Below are 20,043 nucleotides of genomic sequence, written 5' to 3' on the forward strand. Positions count from 1 at the left end.
TATGTCTTATGGTCTGATGGTCTTAGCTAACCGACCAACAGATTAGCCCACCAGAGCTGAGCCAGGCTTAAGTGTGATACACAGCCCAGGAAAAGTAACTGAGAAACACACACCTGCTCCTCATGGTCCCAAGGACATATCCCCCACTTGTGATCATTAATGAATCTTGTGTTGGTGTCATTCTCTGATAGCAGAGCTCCTACAGCCTATAAAACAGCCCTGCTGTCTGCAGTCAGCCATCGTGAAACCTGAAGCAACGATGAAGATCCTTCTGCTGGCCGTGTCACTGGGCTTTGCTGGTAAACGTGTCCGACTTCCTTTCTTCCCCGTGGCTCTCTCGGGTTTCCTCTCACTCTCTCTGCTCCTCCTGTTGAACTCTTTCCCAGCCCATCTCTCTCACCCTCTGTCTCTCTGACTTGCTGTCTCTCTCACTCTCTGTCTCTCTCACTCTCTGTCTCTCTCACTCTCTGTCTCTTACTCTCTGTCTCTTACTCTCTGTCTCTGTCCCTCTCTCTCCCACTCTGTCTCTCTCTCTCTCACTCTCTGTCTCTCTCTCTCTCTCACTCCCTCTCTGTCTCACTTGCTGTCTCCCCCTCTCTCTCTCTCACTGTCTCTCTCACTCACTGTCTCTCTCCGTCTTTCTCACTCGCTGTCTCTCCCTCTCTCTCACTCACTGTCTCCCTCCCTGGCTCTCTCCCTCTCTCTCTGACTCTCTCATTCACTGTCTCTCTCTGGCTCTGTCTGTCTGTCTCTCTCTGACTCACTCTCACTCTCTCCCTCTCTGTCTGTCTCTCTCACTCGCTGTCTCTCCCTCTCTCTCTCACTCGCTGTCTCTCCCTCTCTCTCTCACTCGCTGTCTCTCCCTCTCTCTCACTCACACTCTGTCTCTCACTCTGTCTCTCTCACTCACTGTCTCCCCCTCTCATTCGCTGTCTGTCTCTCCCTCTCTCTCACTCACTGTCTCTCTCTCTCTCTCCCTCCCTCTCTGTCTCACTCTCACTCTGTCTCTCTCATTCGGTCTCCCCCTCTCTCTCTGTCTCTCTCACTCGCTGTCTCTCCCTCTCTCTCACTCACTGTCTCTCTCACTCTCTGTCTCTCTCCCTCTCTCTCTTTCTCTCCCTCTCTGTCTGTCTCTCTGACTCGCTGTCTCTCTCTCCCTCTGTCTCTCTCTCTCACTGTCTCTCTCTCTCACTGTCTCTCTCTCTCACTGTCTCTCTCTCTCACTGTCTCTCTCTCTCACTGTGTCTCTCTCTTTGTCTCTGTCTCTCTCTCTCTGTCCCTCTCTCTCACTGTCTCTCCCTCTCTCTGTCTTTCACTCGCTGTCTCTCTCTCTATCTCTCTCTCGCAGTCTCTCCCTCTCTCTCTCCCTCTGTCTCTCTCCCTCTCTGTCTCTCTCCCTCTCTGTCTCTCTCTCTCACTGTCTCTCTCTCACTCACTGTCTCTCTCTCACTGTCTCTCTCTCTGTCTCTCCCTCTCTCTGCCTTTCTCTGTCCCTCTGTCTCTCTCTCTGTCTCTCTCTCTGTCTCTCTCCCTCTCTGTCTCTCCCTCTCTGTCTCTCCCTCTCTCACTCTGCTGCTTGTCCCTCCGTTTACTCCAGTGTTTAACGGTGATCTCTCCGTCTCTCTCTCTCTCTCTGTCCCTCTCAGTCTCTCTCCCTCTCTCTCTCTCTGTGCTGCTTGTCCCTCCGTTTACTCCGGTGTTTAACGGTGATCTCTCTTCTCTTGGTACCACAGCTGCTGCCCCTCGCGATGACGACAAGATTGTTGGTGGTTACGAGTGTGCGAAGCACTCAGTGCCTTGGATTGTCTCTCTCAACGTGGGATGGCACATGTGTGGGGGGTCTCTGATCCACCCCCAATGGGTGGTCTCCGCCGCTCACTGCTTTCAGAGGCAAGTACCGAGGGCTCTGCGTGAAAAGAGGGTCAACGATCAAAGGGAGAGTTGATGCTTCGAACCCAGAGCTTGGTTCTCGAGTTTCGCAGGCTTCTCGATGAGCCTCCCAAGATTGGGTTTGCATCGTGTGGGGAGGGTTGGGACGACCGAAGCCATTGCCTTCGGTCCCCGTGAGCAACTCCGATCCCCAGTCACCGATACCCCCGCCTTCCCCTCCCTGGTCACTATCTGACCAGACCATTCTCACCCTCATTGTCCAATTCACCCTGAGCTGAGCATCCATCCCCCTATCATCCCCATCGCCAAGACCGCCCATTTCCACCTCCGTAACATCAGCCCACCCCACCCCTGCCTCAGCTGATCGACTGCAGAAACCCTCGTCATGTCTTCATGATCCTTCAGCCTCGACCGTTCCAACACTCCAATGGCCGCCCTGCCATCTCCCCCCCTCTCTGTGACCTTCAACTCATCCAAAACTCTACAGCAACCCCCCCCCCCGTATCCTAACTCGCATCAAGCCCCGTTCACACATGGCTCCCTGTTACTGACTGACCGACATCGGCTCCCAGTCCGGTAACACATTGAATCTAAAACACGTGTGTTCCGATCCCACAGCCTCACCATCCCCATCTCCTCCAGCCCCTACAAACCCCCTCGACCACTGCATGCCTCAGGGTCTGGCCTTTGGCCTACCTGGAATTCCGTTGGTTCCTTTTTGGAAGGGAGGAAGGCCGGAACAACTATCCGCATAAAGGGGGGGGAACCCAAAGGACCCTCAGATGAAAAATTATTGCTGCAAGAGATGAAACTTGCTTGCGGGGTGGGGGGGGGGTTAAGCAACTGAGGGATATTGAGCAAGGGCTGTAAGCCGGCGCTCAACAGGCGCCATTGGCAACAAAATGGAGGACCAGGCCCAACAGGCCTGTCTTCCCAAGTGTTCACGAGGCCTTCTCATTGCCCCGTGGAAAACAGACTAGCGTTCCCTTTCCTGTCATTCCCAGCCCAGGGAGCTGACGGGGGGGAAAACCCGAGTTAGCGCTGTGCGCGCCAAAGGGCTGAAGCAAGATGGCCGCCGGTCAACCGCCGTCTCGCTCTAAGCTGGTTCTCTATCTTGTTCCTTAGACGTGTCCAGGTGCGTCTGGGCGAGCACGACATCGCGGCCAGAGAGGGCACCGAGCAATTCATTAAATCCGTCAAAGTCATCAGACACCCCGGGTTTAACCACAAGACGCTGGACAACGACGTCATGCTGATCAAACTGTCCAAACCCGCCGCGCTCAACGACCACGTGGGGCCCATCGCCCTGCCCAGCAGCTGTGCCTCCGCCGGGGAATATTGCCTGATATCCGGCTGGGGAAAGACCGAATCCAGCGGTAAGGGGCAGAGAGGGAGTTGACTCGGGCCCCGGGTCACTGCGAGTGCTCGCTGGGGGGGGGGGGGGAGGGGGGGTGTGTGGGAGGGAGGTCAGGGTTTAGCAATGGGCCGCAAGATGGTGGCCCTGACACGGAGCTGCACCGATCGCAATAATCCCACGGGGTCTTCAGTCAACAGGCCGACATTTATCAGCAAAGGACGCTCCTCGCCTTGAAGGCGGCCGGCGCCTCTTCCTGTTGGTGCAGCGCAAACTCCCGCCTCTCTCCCTCGAGCGCCTCAACCCTTCACCCGACCCATTACCCTGAGGCGCAGGGCGTGTCGACCTCCAGCTAAATGCCGCAAGCTGCCTCACTCTGCGCAGAAAGATCCCACAAACAGCTCTGAGGTTCACTCCAGAAACCTGAGCACTCCTGGCGTCAGCGCCGAGGGAGCGCTGCCCACCCAGCGGTGCTGTCTTTTTCAGGCGAGACGCTTCCTCGCCCAGTCCTCGCCTGTCCCCTCAGGCGGGTGTGAAAGATCTCCCGGCCCCTGCGTTTCGGAGAGGAGAGGGTGGGAGCTCTGCCCGGTGACCTGGGCCCAATGCGCATCCCCACCCCCAACACCGAAACAGATCATCCAGTAATTGTCTCTTTTGCTGTTCGCGGGATCTTGCTGTGCACAAACCAGCTGCTCTGTCTCCCCCCCGTCCAAGACTTGATTAAAAGTGCGTCACTGGCTGTGAGGTGTTGTGAGATGCGCTGAGGGGGTTATGGAAACGCCCGATCGTACGTTGGAAGTGAGAATGTGCAGCACCGAATGTTTTGACCCCCGTGTAGGTGTGGATAAGCTCGCGTGCCCTCTAACCTCTGACCTTTGCTTTGATTTAGAGGTCAGCGGGGACCAGCTGCAGTGCCTGGATGCCCCAGTTCTCAGTGATGCCGATTGTGAAGGTTCCTACCCGGGGCTGATTACAAACAACATGATGTGCGTCGGTTATCTGGATGGCGGGAAGGACTCTTGCCAGGTACGGGCCCTTGAACAATACGGGACATCCCAGAGGGACCCCCGCTCCCTATCACGGGGAGGGGAGGGGGGGTAAAGGCAGTAAGAGCGGGGCTCAACTGGATTGCTCCCTGGGAGAGCCAGCATGAACAGGATGGAGCGAATGGCCGTCCTGAACCAGGTGATCTAGGGTAGCAGTCTGTACGTAAGCTCGGACTGCTCCTCAGGGCCCCAGTGGGGTGGTCATTCAGCCTCCTGCTGCCCTCACGAGGTGACGGTGGCCGTGGATGTTGTTCAGTGTGATGTCCCGATTCAATTTCAAACCACACCCCCCACCCCCCCCAAAAACCCATTTCCAACACGTGGCAGGACATTGAGTGAGAGCTGGAGGAGCTGGTCAAGGGACCTGTTGCTCCATCCTACAGCAGACATGCTGACCTTACGGGGACCCACAGCCATTTCGGTGACAGACAATAACCCCACACTTCACACCTTCATCCTCAGACCCGCCACCAGAAATCCCACAGGAGCGCAGCCAATGTTACTTATTGTTGGATACATTGAACTCGACACAGCCCCTACACCCCTCCCTATCTCTGTAACCTCCTCCAGCCCCTACATCCCTCCCTATCTCTGTAACCTCCTCCAGCCCCTACACCCCTCCCTATTTCCTTAACCTCCTCCAGCCCCTACACCCCTCCCTATCTCTGTAACCTCCTCCAGCTCCTACACCCCTCCCCATCTCTGTAACCTACTCCAGCCCCTACAACCCTCCCTATCTCTGTAACCTCCTCCAGCCCCTGCAACCCCAACTCTGTAACCTCCTCCAGCCCCTACAACCCTATCTCCATAACCCCCTCCTGCCCCTACAACCCTCCCTATCTCCGTAACCTCCTCCAGCCCCTACATCCCTCCCTATCTCTGTAACCTCCTCCAGCCCCTACAATCCTCCCTATCTCCATAACTTCCTCCAGCCCCTACATCCCTCCCTATCTCCATAACTTCCTCCAACCCCTACAACCCTCCCTATCTCTGTAACCTCCTCCAACCCCTACATCCCTCCCTATTTCCGTAACCTCCTCCAGCCCCTACATCCCTCCCTATCTCTGTAACCATCTCAGTCCCTACAACGCTCCAAGATCTCTGCGCTCCTCCAATTCCGGCCTCTTGGCCATCCCCCAATTCCCATCGCTCAACCATTGGCGGCCGTGCCTTCAGCTGCCTGGGGAGTTAAGCTGATGAATTCCCTCCCTAAACCTCTCCACCTCTCTGTCTCTCTCTTGTTCACGTGCTCTCTCTCTCTCTCTCCTCCTTTAAGACGCTCCAGCCTTTTTGACCGAGGTTCTGATCACCCGTCCCTAATATTTCCTTACGGGACTCCATGTCAAATGCCGTCTGATTAACGTGGCTGCGAAGCTTCTTGGGGACGTTTTACTATGATACAGGCGCTATATAAATGCAAGATGAACCAGGGGGAAGCTGTGCCATGGGAGGTTGGCCAATATTCGGCGTGGTTGAGTGTTTGCGGTGAGCAGGCGGGTTTAGAACTCTCTTTAAGCGCTGACCTCACCATGCGGAGCTGCTGATGGATTTGATGTGCTGTTCTTCCACAGGGAGACTCGGGTGGTCCGGTCGTGTGTAATGGAGTGCTCCAGGGCGTCGTGTCCTGGGGGTACGGCTGTGCAGATAAAGGCTACCCCGGAGTCTACACCAGGGTCTGCAAATACGTCTCCTGGATCCAGGACATCATCGCCGCAAACTGAGCTCATCACTTGGCGGGGGAGAGCCCTCCGAGCTAATATGGTGCTGAATCATTCTCTGCTCCGTGTCCGAGGCCTGACCTCTCTGTACCAGCTCATGGAAAAAAATCAATAAAAAGAATTGCAAAAATACACCAGACTTTGTCTTTTCCAGTCTGAGGAGCTCCCACCCTCAATGTTCTCCCCCCCGCATCGATCGCATCAGCTTGGCTCCTGTTGGCTTGCGTTTACTAACCGAGCGGTTGAAGATGATCAAAGGATTCAATAGGGTCGATAGAGAGAAACTATTTCCTCTGGTGGGGGGTGTGGGGGGAAAGAGTCCAGAACAAGGGGGTGGAACGTTAAAATTCGAGCCAGACCGTTCAGGGGGTGATGTCAGGAAGCACTCCTTCACACAACGGGGAGTGGAACTCTGGAACTCTCTTCCAACGCCCCCCCACCCCACCAAGAAAAAGGGGCTGAGGATGCTGAAGGGGTCAGCTGGAACCGAGCTGTGGTGTAGATCAGCCGAGATCTGATTGAACAGCAGGTGAGGGGCCGAATAGCCTCCTCCCCTGCTTCCTCAGGGATGCTGTCCGCTGAATGGTGAACGATTTTAAAGTGGTGCGCAGCGAGAGCTGGTGAGTTAAGAGCAAGCCTCAGAGGAATTCTGGACCATTGCACGCTTTGTCTGAGGCAAGGTTTACTGCATTCTTAAGAGAAAGCTGGCCCGATATTTGAATTCGAGGAAGACACAGGGATAAGAGGAGAGGGCACGGGGTGGGGAGGCAGTGGGATCAGTGTCACAAAGACCATCGCCATGGCTTCCTCCCCTGGTCTAAACGTCCCTGCTTCACTCAGGCTCCTGCAAAACTCCCATTGTTCCAGCTTCCTTTACCAGGTGGGTAGACTGTGGCAGGGTGGCAACTGAACTGCAGTAGGCCTCGCGACTGAGAGCCGTCCTATCCTGAGCCAACAGGCTCATTGCCGCCAAACGTGGACAATGCGGCGATGGCCTTGGGGGTGGGGAGGCTGCAGGATGAGAATGAGCTAAATGGACACATCCACAACCCCTCTCTGAAACCTGCAGCAACACTGCATGCAATTATTCAGTGGCAGCCATTTTGCAGACAGCAAGATCCCACAGCATATTTGACTTGTCCGACACCAACATGGTCGCCTCCTAACTGCCCTCTGACGTGAAGTCCTGAGACGGATTAAACCACGACCAGCAGTTCAAGAGGGCGGCTCACCACCACTTTCTCTGGGGCCGCTAGGGCTGGACATTAAAATGTCGGCCTTGCCAATGATCCCCATATGAATTTTTATTATTGTTTTAAAGTTCTCAAGCCAGATCTCAGGTCATGACCTCCCGACTCTGGATTCTGCGGGCTGAACCAGGTGGACCAATCTTGGGGAAATTAATCTCTCCCAAGCTGAGCTATGCAACGGGATGGTCAAATGGGCAGCTAAGTGTCAGAGGGAATTTAACCCTGAAAAGTGTGAGGTGATACACTTTGGAAGGAGTAATTTGACAAGGAAGTATTAAATGAACGGCATGGCACTAGGAAGTTCTGAGGAACAAAGGGACCTTGGCGTGTGTGTCCATAGATCTCTGAAGGCAGAGGGGCATGTTAGTGGGGTGGTGAAAAAGGCAAATGGGACACTTACCTTTATCAATCGAGGCATAGATTACAGAAGTAGGGAGGTCATGTTTGAAACAAAAACAGAATTACCTGGAAAAACTCAGCAGGTCTGGCAGCATCGGTGGAGAAAAGAGTCGACGTTTTGAGTCCACATGACCCTCATGTTGGAGTTGTATAGAACCTTGGTGAGGCCACAGCTGGAGTACTGTGTACAGTTCTGGTCGCCACATTATAGGAAGGATGTGTTTGCACTGGAGGGGGTGCAGAGGAGATTGACCAGGATGTTGCCTGGGATGAAACATTTTAAGTTATGAAGAGAGGTTGGATAGACTTGGGTTGTTTTCGTTGGAGCAGAGAAAGACTGAGGGGCGACCTGATCGAGGTGAACAAGATTATGAGGGGCATGGACAGGGTGGATAGGGAGCAGCTGTTCCCCTTAGTTGAAGGGTCAGTCAGGAGAGGACATAAGTTCAAGGTGAGGGGCAGGAGGTTTAGGGGCGATGTGAGGAAAAACGTTTTTACCCAGAGGGCAGTGACGGCCTGGAATGCACTGCCTGGGAGGGTGGTGGAGGCAGGTTGCCTCGCATCCTTTAAAAAGTAGCTGGATGAGCACTTGGCACTTCATAACATTCAAGGCTATGGGCCACGTGCTGGTAAATGGGATTAGGTAGGTAGGTCAGGTGTTTGTCACGTGTCGGTGCAGACTCGATGGGCCGAAGGACCTCTTCTGCCGTGTGTGATTTGCAACGTCTCTCAAACTGGTGGTGAGGTGGGAGAGTGACTGCCCTTGACATCAAGGCAGCATTTGACTCAGGGAGCCCTAGTCGATGGGAATCAGGGGGAAAACTCTCCGCTGGTTGGAGTCATGCCTAGCACAAAGGAAGATGGTTGTGGTTGCTGGAGGTCAGTCATCTCAGCTCCAGGACATCACTGCAGGAGTTTCTCAGGGTAGTGTCCTCGGCCCAACCATCTTCAGCTGCTTCATCAATGACCTTCCTTCCATCATAAGGTCAGAAGTGGGGATGTTCGTTGATGATTGCACAATGTTCAGCACCATTAGTGACTCCTCAGATACTGAAGTAGTCCATGTGTAAATGCAGCAAGACCTGGACAATATCCAGGCTTGGGCTGACAAGTGGCAAGAAGCATTCACGCCACACAAGTGCCATCTTCAACAAGAGAAAATCTGACCATCCCTCCTTGACATTCAATAGCATTACCATCACTGAATCTCTCACTATCAACATCCTGGGGGCTATCATTGACCAGAAACTGAACTGGACTAGCCATATAAATACTGTGGCTACAAGAGCAGGTCAGAGGCTGGGAATCCTGTGGCGATTAACTCAACTCCTGACTTCCCAAAGCCTGTCCACCATCTGCAAGGCACAAACCAGGAGTGTGATGGAATACTCCCCACTTGCCTGGATGAGTGCAGCTCCCACAACACTCAAGAAGCTCGACACCGTCAAAGCAGCCCCGCTTGATTGGCACCACATCCACAAACATTCACTCCTTCCCCCACCGACGCACAGTAGCAGCAGTGTGTACCATCTACAAGATGCACTGCAGCAAGTCATCAAGACTCCTTCAACAGCACCTTCCAAACTGCGATCTCTCCCAACTAGAAGGACAAGGGCAGCAGACAGATGGGAACACCACCACCTGGAAGTTCCCCTCCAAAGTCACTCATCATCCTGACTTGGAAATATATCGGCCGTTCCTTCGCTGTCGCTGGGTCAAAATCCTGGAACTCCCTCCCTAACAGCACTGTGGGTGTACCTACACCGCAGGGACTGCAGCGGTTCAAGGAGGCAGCTCACCACCACCATCTCAAGGGGGCAATTAGGGAATGGGCAATAAATGTTGGCCTGGCCAGTGATGCCCACATTCTGCGAAAGAATGAAAAACCTGGTAAGGACGGCTAGCTCAGTGTGGGCCGACAAATATATCCAGGAAAATTCAAATAAATTACAGGGCTAATTATAAATTTGAAGGGGAGTTAAGGCTGCCAGAGTGTCTGACCGGATAAAGTGTGACAATTACAGGAGGGCAAGATCAGACCGAAGGATCCCAGGAGACACGAGAGAGAGAGAGAGAGAGAATCACACCTTGTGGGTTTAATATTATACACAGTTTTTACAAGCGAGCCAGATCTCTGAGTGACCAAGAGTCGTGCCCAGGTTCATGCCCAAGGCTGTCAGTGATACCCAGAAGACCAAGTGCGATGGGAATACAATCCCAGATATGCCCCCGAGCAGCCTGAAATGGTTGATGGTCCCCGGGAGGAGAAGGGCTGGGGTGCAGGGAAGCGATCGCAATCCATTGCCTTGCCTTCTGTCCCTAACGGTTGGAGCTCCCAGCTAGGCTGCACTGGAGGCCTGGGATTCACCTGTGCCCGAGGTCCCCTTCCGCGCCGCCTCCTCCCTGTAGCCCTTCAGCAGCTGATTGACCAGGGTCTTCTCGTTGGCCCCCGGGCGCCGGGCGATGAGGGGGGGCAGAGGGTTGCGTCGGTACTCGATGGCCGCCATTTTGGCGCTGTCCTTCTGGCGGGTCGGGATCTGCATCATCCGAACGTAACTCCCCTGGTGGTCCTGGAATCGTGGAGCCAAGACCTGGAACAGCTTCGGGATGAGATCTTTCTCCTGACGGGAGAATAGAGAGGGGTTTATTCCCAGGAACACGCCACTCAGCACACACCTCACCCCATACGCAGGCCTAAAATAAAAACTTCCTTCGCAGCGTCAGTCGTGGTTCAGTGTGTTCAGTGCTCGCTCTCTGACTCTCTCTCTCGCGCGCGCTCTCTCTCTCTTGCTCTCGCGCGCGCTCTCTCTCTCTTGCTCTCGCGCGCGCTCTCTCTCTCTTGCTCTCGCGCGCGCTCTCTCTCTCTTGCTCTCGCGCGCGCTCTCTCTCTCTTGCTCTCGCGCGCGCTCTCTCTCTCTTGCTCTCGCGCGCGCTCTCTCTCTCTTGCTCTCGCGCGCGCTCTCTCTCTCTTGCTCTCGCGCGCGCTCTCTCTCTCTTGCTCTCGCGCGCGCTCTCTCTCTCTTGCTCTCGCGCGCGCTCTCTCTCGCGCGCGCTCTCTCTCGCGCGCGCTCTCTCTCGCGCGCGCTCTCTCTCGCGCGCGCGCTCTCTCGCGCGCGCTCTCTCTCGCGCGCGCTCTCTCTCGCGCGCGCTCTCTCTCGCGCGCGCTCTCTCTCGCGCGCGCTCTCTCTCGCGCGCGCTCTCTCTCGCGCGCGCTCTCTCTCGCGCGCGCTCTCTCTCGCGCGCGCTCTCTCTCGCGCGCGCTCTCTCTCGCGCGCGCTCTCTCTCGCGCGCACTCTCTCTCGCGCGCACTCTCTCTCGCGCGCACTCTCTCTCGCGCGCACTCTCTCTCGCGTGCACTCTCTCTCTCGCGCGCTCTCTCTCTCGCGCGCTCTCCCTCTCTCTCGCTACCTCTCTCTCCCTCTTCCTCTCGCAACCGAGTCAGAAAGTCGTGGATTCAAATCCCGCTCGAGACTCGAGTCCTGCAAACCGAGACGATGCAGTGAATGCAGCGCTGTCGAGAGGGCAGGAGCCGGTGGGGGTGGGGGCACTGCGCTGTCGGAAGGCAAGAGCCGCGGGGAGGGGGGCTGTGCTGTCGAGAGGGCAAGAGCCGGGGGAGGGGGGCTGCGCTGTCGGAGGGCAAGAGCTGGGATAGAGGGGCAGGGCTGTCAGAGGGCAAGAGCCGGGGGGAGGGGGGCTGGGCTGTCAGAGGGCAAGAGCCGGGGGGAGGGGGGCTGGGCTGTCAGAGGGCAAGAGCCGGGGTGGGGGTGGGGGGCTGGGCTGTCAGAGGGCAAGACAGGGGTGGGGGAGGGGGGCTGCGCTGTCGAGAGGGCCAGTCTTCAATATGTGCCCTTAAACTAAGCCCCGAGCTGCTGCCTCAGTGGAAATAACCAATCCCACGGGCAGTATTTGGAAGAGCAGCAGAGCAAGATCCCCTCCCCCCCAACCCTCCAGTGTCCCACACCTATCACCATCTCACTAAAAAAAAAACCAGATGATCGGGCTTTATGGTCCCATCGCTGTTTGTGGGAGCTTGCTGTGCATAAATCGCCAGCCCCAGTGACCACGAAAAACCCTCCGTTGACTGTGAGGCTGCTTCAGGGGATCCTGACTCCTCTCAAAAGTCCCGCTCGCTGCCATCCAAGGCCGAATCAGAGCGGGACGGCTCAGCCACTGGCATGGACACGGCTTTCAAACCTCCCACACGGCGCGGAACTTACCCCGGGTGGTCAGCAGCCTGGGACTGCCCCGTGCCCCTGCACATGGCTGCAGGACAGGGTAGGGGGAGAGAGAGAGAGAGAGAGAGAGTGTCCTCCGGTTGAAGCCAGTCACAACCCAGCCTTTGGGACGTGCTGAGGGAGGGAGGGGGAACACGCTCTGCCTGGGTAAATGGAATGGCATGCGGCTGATCCTCCAAGTGCGGCATCACACCCTCGCACGGCCTCTCGAACGGAGCCGGCAGGGATCGTCCACCCTGGCGGCCACCTTTCCGTGAAGGCTCGTCGCTGTGGCCATCCAGGAAAGCACGGCAGCCATTCTGCACACAGCAAGCTCCCCGCGGACCAACCTCGCAACGCCCCCGCGCGGGGGCGATACTGACCGTCAGCCAGAAGTCAGCCATCTTCATGGCCCTGTCGTCCGTGTCACCCCGCTTCGCATAGTCCACCAGCTAGAAAGCAAAACGGGAGGTCAGTGAACATTCGCAAACTCCCCCCCTCTCCCTCACTCTCTCTCTCCCTGACAGAAAGAGGCCACTCAGCCCATCAGCCCCACCCTCGCTCTGCCCCACAGCAATCCCAGAACTGATCCCACTCTCTTGCACACCCCACCCCCACTTCGAAGCGTTTGACTAATTTCCTCCACCCTCAGGCGCAATGGCCTCGACTTCAATCGCCTCGAAGCACCTTCAGTTCACGTGGAGAGACTGGAGAAGCTGGGACTGTTCTCCTTCGAACAGAGAAGGTTGAGGGGGTGATTTATTAAAGTCATTGACTCATCCAGCACAGGAGGAGGACATTCGGCCCATCGTGCCTGTATCGGCTCTTTGAACGAGGTCGCTAACTAGTCCCACTGCGCCACCCGCTCCTGCTCTCTCCCCATATCCCTGCAAATTCTCCCCCCTTGCAGTATTTCTCCAACTCCCCCTTTTGAAAGTTCCTATTGAATCTGCTTCCACCGCCCTTTCAGGCAGCGCCTTCCAGATCACAACAACTCGCTGTGTAAAAAAACAAATTCTCCTCATCTCCCCCTCTGGTTCTTTTCCCGATTCTCTTCAATCTGTGTCCCTCTGGTTACCAACCCTCCTGCCGCTGGAAATCTTTATTTACCCTACTTTAAATAAGACACTCATAATGCCCAACGCCTGAGTTCTCTGTAACTTCCTGCAGTCCCCACAACCCTCCCTATCTCTGCAACCTCCTCCAGCCCCTACAACCCTCCCTATCTCTGTAACCTCCTCCAGCCCCCACAACCCTCCCTATCTCTGTAACCTCCTCCAGCCCTTACAACCCTCCCTATCTCTGTAACCTCCTCCAGCCCCTACAAGCCTCCCTATCTCCGTAACCTCTTCCAGCCCCTACAACCATCCCTATCTTTGTAGCCTCCTCCAGCCCCTACAACCCTCCCTATCTCTGTAACCTCCTCCAGCCCCTACAACCCTCCCTATCTCTGTAACCTCCTGTAGGCCCTACAACCTCCTATCTCTGTAACCTCCTCCTGTCCCTACAACCCTCCTTTTCTCTGTAACCTCCTCCTGCCCCTTACAACCCTCCGAGATCTCTGCGCTCGTCCAATTCTGGCCTCTTGACCATCCCCCGATTCCCATCGCTCCACCACTGGCGGCCGTGCCTTCAGCTGCGTGGGGGCCCTGAGCTCTGGAATTCCCTCCCAAAACCTCTCCATCCCGCAACACCCCGTTTCTCTCTCTCCCTCCTCCTTAAGATGTTGCTCAAAAGCCTCCCTCTTTAACCCAGCTTTTTGTCACCTGTCCCTAATATCTCCTTCCGTGACTCGGGGTTAAATTTTGTTTGATAATCGCTCCTGTGAAGCTTTTTGGGATGTTTTACTAATTCAAGGTCCTAGAGAAATACCATATTGCTGTTGGGAGGGGAGGAGAGCAGCTGCAGTCTGTGCGCACAGCAGGGCGTCTGGAGATGAACAAGGGGAGGAATTACCTTCTCAGCGTAGGGTTTCACCTCGTCGGCCCGTGCCAGTGTGGTTTCAATCCTCTCGTGCCGGACTAACGCAGTCACGAGGTTCCGTAACATATTGAGGCGGGATTGGGGTCCGAGGCCCATCCGACGGGCAATCTTGCCATGGCTGATCCACAGGGCAGTGGTGAGACGCATCTTTCCGAGGGGTTTGGGGTTCTGTGGGAAGGGGAGTGGAGAGAGGTCAACAAACAATCACAGCGTCAGGAGGGGAGGGCAGGCCAGGAGTGTCCCAATCGCAGGCTCGGGCAATCACCGCACCCAGGTCCAGAGTGCCCAGTGCCCCCCAGTACCCAGAATGACCAGTGCCCCTCAGGAACCAGTCCCAGGGTAACCAGTGCCCCACAGGACCCAGTTCCAGAGTTACCCGTGGCCCCCAGGACCCAGTCCCAGAGTGACCAGTGGCCCCCAGGACCCAGTCCCAGAGTGACCAGTGGCCCCCAGGACCAAGACCCAGAGTGACCACTGCACCCCTTCCCCTTAGAAGAAGTCCCAGATTGACCGCTATTCCCCGGACCCAGAGGGACTAGTACGCCCCACCGCACAGACCCAGTACCAGAGTGACCAGTGACCCCAGCACCCAGTGTGATCACCCCCCACAACAGGAACCAGTCCCACATTGAACACAATCCCCTCCCCAAAACCAGTCCCACACTGAACACCATTCCCCCCCCCCACCCAAAACCAGTCCACACTGATCACCAACCCCTCCAAAACCAGTCCCACACTGATCACCAACCCCCCAAAACCAGTCCCACACTGATCACCATTCCCCCCAAAACCAGTCCCACACTGATCACCAACCCCCCAAAACCAGTCCCACACTGATCACCAACCCCCCAAAACCAGTCCCACACTGATCACCAACCCTCCCGCCCCAAAACCAGTCCCACACTGATCACCATCCCCCTCCCCAAAATCAGTCCCACACTGATCACCAACCCCCCCCAAAACCAATCCCACACTGATCACCATCCCCCCCACCAAAACCAGTCCCACACTGATCACCATCCCCCCCAAAACCAGTCCCATACTGATCACCATCCCCTCCCCAAACCAGTCCCACACTGATCACCATCCCCCCCAAAACCAGTCCCACACTGATCACCATCCCCCCCCACAAAACCAGTCCCACACTGATCACCACCCCACCCCAAAACCAGTCCCACACTGATCACCAACCCCCCCCAAAACCAGTCCCACACTGATCACCATCCCCCCAAAACCAGTCCCATACTGATCACCATCCCCCTCCCCAAAACCAGTCCCACATTGATCACCATCCCCCCCAAAACCAGTCCCACACTGATCACCATCCCCCCCCACAAAACCAGTCCCACACTGATCACCACCCCCCCCCCAAAACCAGTCCCACACTGATCACCACCCCCCCCCCCAAAACCAGTCCCACACTGATCACCATCCCCCCCAAAACCAGTCCCACACTGATCACCATCCCCCTCCCCAAAACCAGTCCCACACTGATCACCATCCCCCCCAAAACCAGTCCCACACTGATCACCACGCCCCCCCACAAAACCAGTCCCACACTGATCACCACCCCCCCCCAAAAACCAGTCCCACACTGATCACCACCCCACCCAAAAACCAGTCCCACACTGATCACCACCCCCCCCAAAAACCAGTCCCACACTGATCACCACCCCCCCCCCAAAAACCAGTCCCACACTGATCACCAACCCCCCCCCAAACCAGTCCCCACACTGATGGTGAGTTGAACTTCTGAGATAGCCAAACCAAGTGAGAGAGAGAGAGAGGGAGAGAGGGAGGGAGGAAGAGAGAGAGAGAGAGGGAGAGGGGGAGAGAGAGGGAGGAAGAGAGAGAGAGAGGGAGGGAGAGGGGGAGGGAGAGGGGGAGGGAGAGAGTGAGAGAGAGAGGGAGGGAGAGGGAGAGAGAGGGAGGGAGGAAGAGAGAGAGGGGGAGAGAGAGTGAGAGACAGAGAGAGAGAGGGAGTGAGAGAGAGGGAGTGAGAGAGAGAGAGAGGGAGAGAGGGAGGGAGGGAGGGAGGGAGGGAGGGAGGTTTAGATGCCGGACTCCAGAGTGAAAGGACATGAGAAGCTGGGGATTTCTGACCCAAGCTGTCCAGTCCCCGGGTGTGTGGAGCTGGGAGCCCACAAACCCTGGGGGCCGGGTGGGAGGAGGTTTGATGGGACAAGTGAGCGGAGGGGAGGCCCCAGAGATCCCAGCCCACAGAGGTCACATCTCTGAAACAGGGAGCCGGGCCCGAGTGGGGGTTAATGTCCCAGGTGAGTATTTACACCCAGTATCCAGGGTGGGAGTCACATGGGGGGAGGGGGGGGCGGAGAGGGAAATCGCTCCAGGAGTTTCGCTAACTGTTGATCGCAGGTTTAACATGACTGATTATTGATGGTTTGAAAGGTATCGACGCTCCAGTTAAACTGGGAGGTGGAAATAAAATGAGTTTCGTTTCTGAAACGGGTGTAAATTTAATAAGTTAGAGTCTCCCGGGGCCTGGTCTCCCTGGGGCCGGGGCCTGGTCTCCCTGGGGCCGGGGCCTGGTCTCCCTGGGGCCGGGGCCTGGTCTCCCTGGGGCCGGGGCCTGGTCTCCCTGGGGCCGGGGCCTGGTCTCCCTGGGGCCGGGGCCTGGTCTCCCTGGGGCCGGGGCCTGGGGTCTCCGTGGGGCCGGGGCCTGGTCTCCCTGGGCCTGGTGTCCCGGGGCCGGGGCCTGGTCTCCCTGGGCCAAGCCTGCGCCTAGATTTCCTCCCGCGGCGGGATTTACCTCCGATTCTGTCCGTACCCGAGGCCGAGGCCGAGGCTGAGGATCTTCACCCGCGGGTCCCCCCTCGGGCGGGATTTTCACTCGGTTTCCTCCCGCTTTGTGTTTGGGCCGAATCTCAACCGTCGCTTCACCGCCGCCCGGGCGCCGCCATCTTAGCTCCGGCTCCGCCCCCCCGGCCGTCGCGCGCTCCCACCCCGCCCCCCGCGCGCTCCCACCCCGCCCCCCGCGCGCTCCAACCCCGCCCCCCGCGCCCTCCAACCCCGCCCCCCGCGCTCTCCAACCCCGCCCCCCGCGCGCTCCCACCTCGACTCCGCCCCCCCGGCCCCGCGCGATCCGGCTCCGACTCCGCCCCCCCCCCCCCCCCCCGCCCGCTCCCCGCGCGCTCCAACCCCGCCCCCCGCGCGCTCCGACTCCGCCCCTCCGTCCCCGCACGCTCCGACCCCGCCCCTCGGGCCCGCGCGCTCCGACTCCGCCCCACACCGGGCCCCGCGCGCCCCGACTCCGCCCCACACCGGGCCCCGCCCGCCCCGACTCCGCCCCACACCGGGCCCCGCGCGCTCCGACCCCGCCCCACACCGGGCCCGTGCGCTCTGGCTCCGCCCCACACCGGGCCCCGCGCGCCCCGACCCCCCCTCCCCCACCTCCACAAATTGAATGGCCTCCTGTACCACGGTGCCAAGGTCACTGCAGCCCTCACTCTCGTCCAAACAAACCGAGAGAACCTCAACCCTGTCGGGCAATTGCAGAGGCTGACACACCTGCACTCCTTCCCCCTGGGTCCCCTTCCCTGCCTCAGCGGCAGCCACACCCTCCTGCCCCCTGACCGCTGACCAAATCGGGAGACCCTACCCTAAGGGGTACGACTGCCTCCTGGTACAAAGCGTCGGGTAACTTTCCCCCCCCCCCCTCCCTGATGTGTCGCAGCGTCTGCAGCTCGGCCTCCAGCTCAAAGACCCTGAGTCGAAGCCTCTCAAACCGCAGACACTCACTACAGGCGTAGTGGATCGCACCAGCATCCAGGAGCTCCCACATGCTGCAGCCGTGGCACAACACCTGCCCTGCCATCCTTCTGTGTTTGAATTAATTACTTCATTATTCAATTATTTATCTTCTCTTATGTATTTCGTTAATCTTACCGCAAACTCCTGTACTATTTTAAACCTTAGGAATAGAAAGGCCTTAACCGCTGGCCAGATACTTACCAGAAATTCACCAAACAGCTAGCTCCTTCCATCAAAGCAAAATACTGCAGATGCTGGAAATCTGAAATAAAAAACAGGCACTGTAGGATTCGGTTCCTGCTCTACTAAAGGGTAAACAAGCTGGTTAAAATCAAGAGAGAAAATGCTGGAAGAAGTCAGCAGGCCTGGTAGCATCTCTGGAGAGAGAAACAGGGGTTAGCGTTTCGAGTCCATAGGACTCTGAAGAAGGGTCATACAGACTCCAAACATTAACTCTGTTCCTCTCTCCACAGACGCTGCCGGGCCTGCTGACTTCTTCCAGCATTTTCTCTCTCGATTTTAGCTAGCTTGTTACCCTTTAGTAGAGCAGGAACCGAATCCTACAGGGTGAAAAAGTTACAAAAAGCAAAGGAACACCTCACCTCCCCCCCCCCCCACCTCCTCACAGAACTCCCTCAACTCACCAAACTCTCAGCGTTCTGTTGAAGTCACACCCAGTACATGTGGGCGTATTCGTGCATAAATCATTGAAGGTGGCCGGATGGGGTGAGAGAAAGGTTAATAAAGGATACAGTGTTCTGCTCCTTTATTAATAGGTGCAGAGAGTACAACAGCAGGGAGGTTATGTTAAACTTGTATACAACACACGTTGGTCCTCAACCAGAGTACTGTGTCCAGTTTTGGACACCACACTTTAGGAAAGATGTGAAGGCATCACAGAAGAGGCAGAAAAGATTCACGAGAACGGTTCCAGGGATGAGGAACTTCAGCCACGTGGATACGCTGGAGAAGGTGGAACTGTCCTCTTTGGAGAGGAGAAGATTGAGAAGCGATTTGACAGAGGTGTTAGTAATCATGAGCGTAGGTAGGGAGAAACAGTTCCCATTGGTGGAAAGGTCAAGTACAAGAGGGCTTGGGTTTATGGCAATTAAATTGGTTTGATTAACGAGTTAAATTAATTGGCAAAAGAGGCAATGAGGTGACATGAGGAAAAGGTTTAATGCAGCAAGTGTGGAATGCACTGCCTGAGGGCGTGATGGGGGCAGATTCAACTGAGGCAGTCAAGAGCGATTTGGGTTATGATCTGAAAAGGAAGAATGTACAGGGTTATGTTGGGGAGGGGGGTGGGGTGGCGGGGAGTGACACACGGTGAATTGCTCATTCGGAGAGCCAGCATGGACATGACTGGCCAAATGGCCTCCTTCTGTTCTGTAGCCATTCTGCGGTAAATGAAATGACTGGTTGCTACAGGCGGGTGGCTGAGTGGGAATGTTGACTGGACTAGTAATGCAGAAACCCCTGACCACCCCTTCAGAGAAGGAATTCTGTCGACATGTGACATGAAACCCAGAGTAATGTGATTTTTTTTTTTTATTCATTCATAGGCTATGAGCTTCACTGGCTGGGCCAGCATTTATTGCCCATCCCTAATTGCCCCTGGAGAAGGTGCTGGTGAGCTGCCTTCTTGAACCGCTGCTGTCCATATGGTGTAGGTACACCCACAGTGCTGTTAGGGAGACAGTTCCAGGATTTTGACCCAGCGTCGGTGAAGGAACGGCCGATATATTTCCAAGTCTCCATCAGACACTCCCAGGACAGGTACAGCACGGGGTTAGATACAGAGTAAAGCTCCCTCTACACTGTCCCCATCAGACACTCCCAGGGCAGGTACAGCACGGGGATAGATACAGAGTAAAGCTCCCTCTACACTGTCCCCATCAAACACTCCCAGGGCAGGTACAGCATGGGGTTAGATACAGAGTGAAGCTCCCTCTACACTGTCCCCATCAAACACTCCCAGGGCAGGTACAGCACAGGGTTAGATACAGAGTAAAGCTCCCTCTACACTGTCCCCATCAAACACTCCCAGGGCAGATACAGCACAGGGTTAGATACAGAGTGAAGCTCCCTCTACACTGTCCCCATCAAACACTCCCAGGGCAGATACTGCACAGGGTTAGATACAGAGTGAAGCTCCCTCTACACTGTCCCCATCAGACACTCCCAGGACAGGTACAGCACGGGGTTAGATACAGAGTAAAGCTCCCTCTACACTGTCCCCATCAGACACTCCCAGGGCAGGTACAGCACGGGGATAGATACAGAGTAAAGCTCCCTCTACACTGTCCCCATCAGACACTCCCAGGGCAGGTACAGCACGGGGTTAGATACAGAGTGAAGCTCCCTCTACACTGTCCCCATCAAACACTCCCAGGGCAGGTACAGCATGGGGTTAGA

At 56.5% G+C, this 20,043-nt stretch overlaps 2 protein-coding genes across 2 annotated transcripts; one reads left to right on the forward strand and one right to left on the reverse strand.

The window, feature by feature from the left end:
* The first annotated feature begins 259 nt into the window (after positions 1–259).
* Positions 260–6,109, forward strand: LOC144673552 (trypsin-like). The gene is made up of 5 exons (XM_078535315.1): positions 260–299; positions 1,734–1,890; positions 3,016–3,266; positions 4,134–4,270; positions 5,862–6,109. Exons 1-5 carry the CDS (start codon positions 260–262, stop codon positions 6,009–6,011), a joined length of 735 nt encoding a protein of 244 aa, XP_078391441.1. The 3' UTR covers positions 6,012–6,109.
* A 3,620-nt stretch (positions 6,110–9,729) lies between these two features.
* Positions 9,730–16,804, reverse strand: mrpl17 (mitochondrial ribosomal protein L17). The gene is made up of 4 exons (XM_078535313.1): positions 16,625–16,804; positions 13,828–14,022; positions 12,255–12,323; positions 9,730–10,278 (listed from the first exon to the last, which is right to left on the reverse strand). Exons 2-4 carry the CDS (start codon positions 13,999–14,001, stop codon positions 9,997–9,999), a joined length of 525 nt encoding a protein of 174 aa, XP_078391439.1. The 5' UTR covers positions 14,002–14,022; positions 16,625–16,804; the 3' UTR covers positions 9,730–9,996.
* Positions 16,805–20,043: the final 3,239 nt, after the last annotated feature.

This window comes from Cetorhinus maximus, unplaced genomic scaffold (assembly GCF_964194155.1).
Source record: "Cetorhinus maximus unplaced genomic scaffold, sCetMax3.hap1.1 HAP1_SCAFFOLD_382, whole genome shotgun sequence".
Classification (NCBI taxonomy): Eukaryota; Metazoa; Chordata; class Chondrichthyes; order Lamniformes; family Cetorhinidae; genus Cetorhinus; species Cetorhinus maximus.

Excerpts from the sequence above, each read along its gene's own strand:
- LOC144673552 (XM_078535315.1), top strand. The coding sequence starts at position 260 with ATGAAGATCCTTCTGCTGGCCGTGTCACTGGGCTTTGCTG. Across the intron at positions 1,891-3,015 it reads GCCGCTCACTGCTTTCAGAG|ACGTGTCCAGGTGCGTCTGG; the intron begins GCAAGTACCGAG and ends CTTGTTCCTTAG. Across the intron at positions 3,267-4,133 it reads GGGAAAGACCGAATCCAGCG|AGGTCAGCGGGGACCAGCTG; the intron begins GTAAGGGGCAGA and ends GCTTTGATTTAG.
- mrpl17 (XM_078535313.1), bottom strand. The coding sequence starts at position 14,001 with ATGCGTCTCACCACTGCCCTGTGGATCAGCCATGGCAAGATTGCCCGT. Across the intron at positions 12,324-13,827 it reads TGAAACCCTACGCTGAGAAG|CTGGTGGACTATGCGAAGCG; the intron begins GTAATTCCTCCC and ends TTTGCTTTCTAG. Across the intron at positions 10,279-12,254 it reads TGGCTGACTTCTGGCTGACG|GAGAAAGATCTCATCCCGAA; the intron begins GTCAGTATCGCC and ends TTCTCCCGTCAG.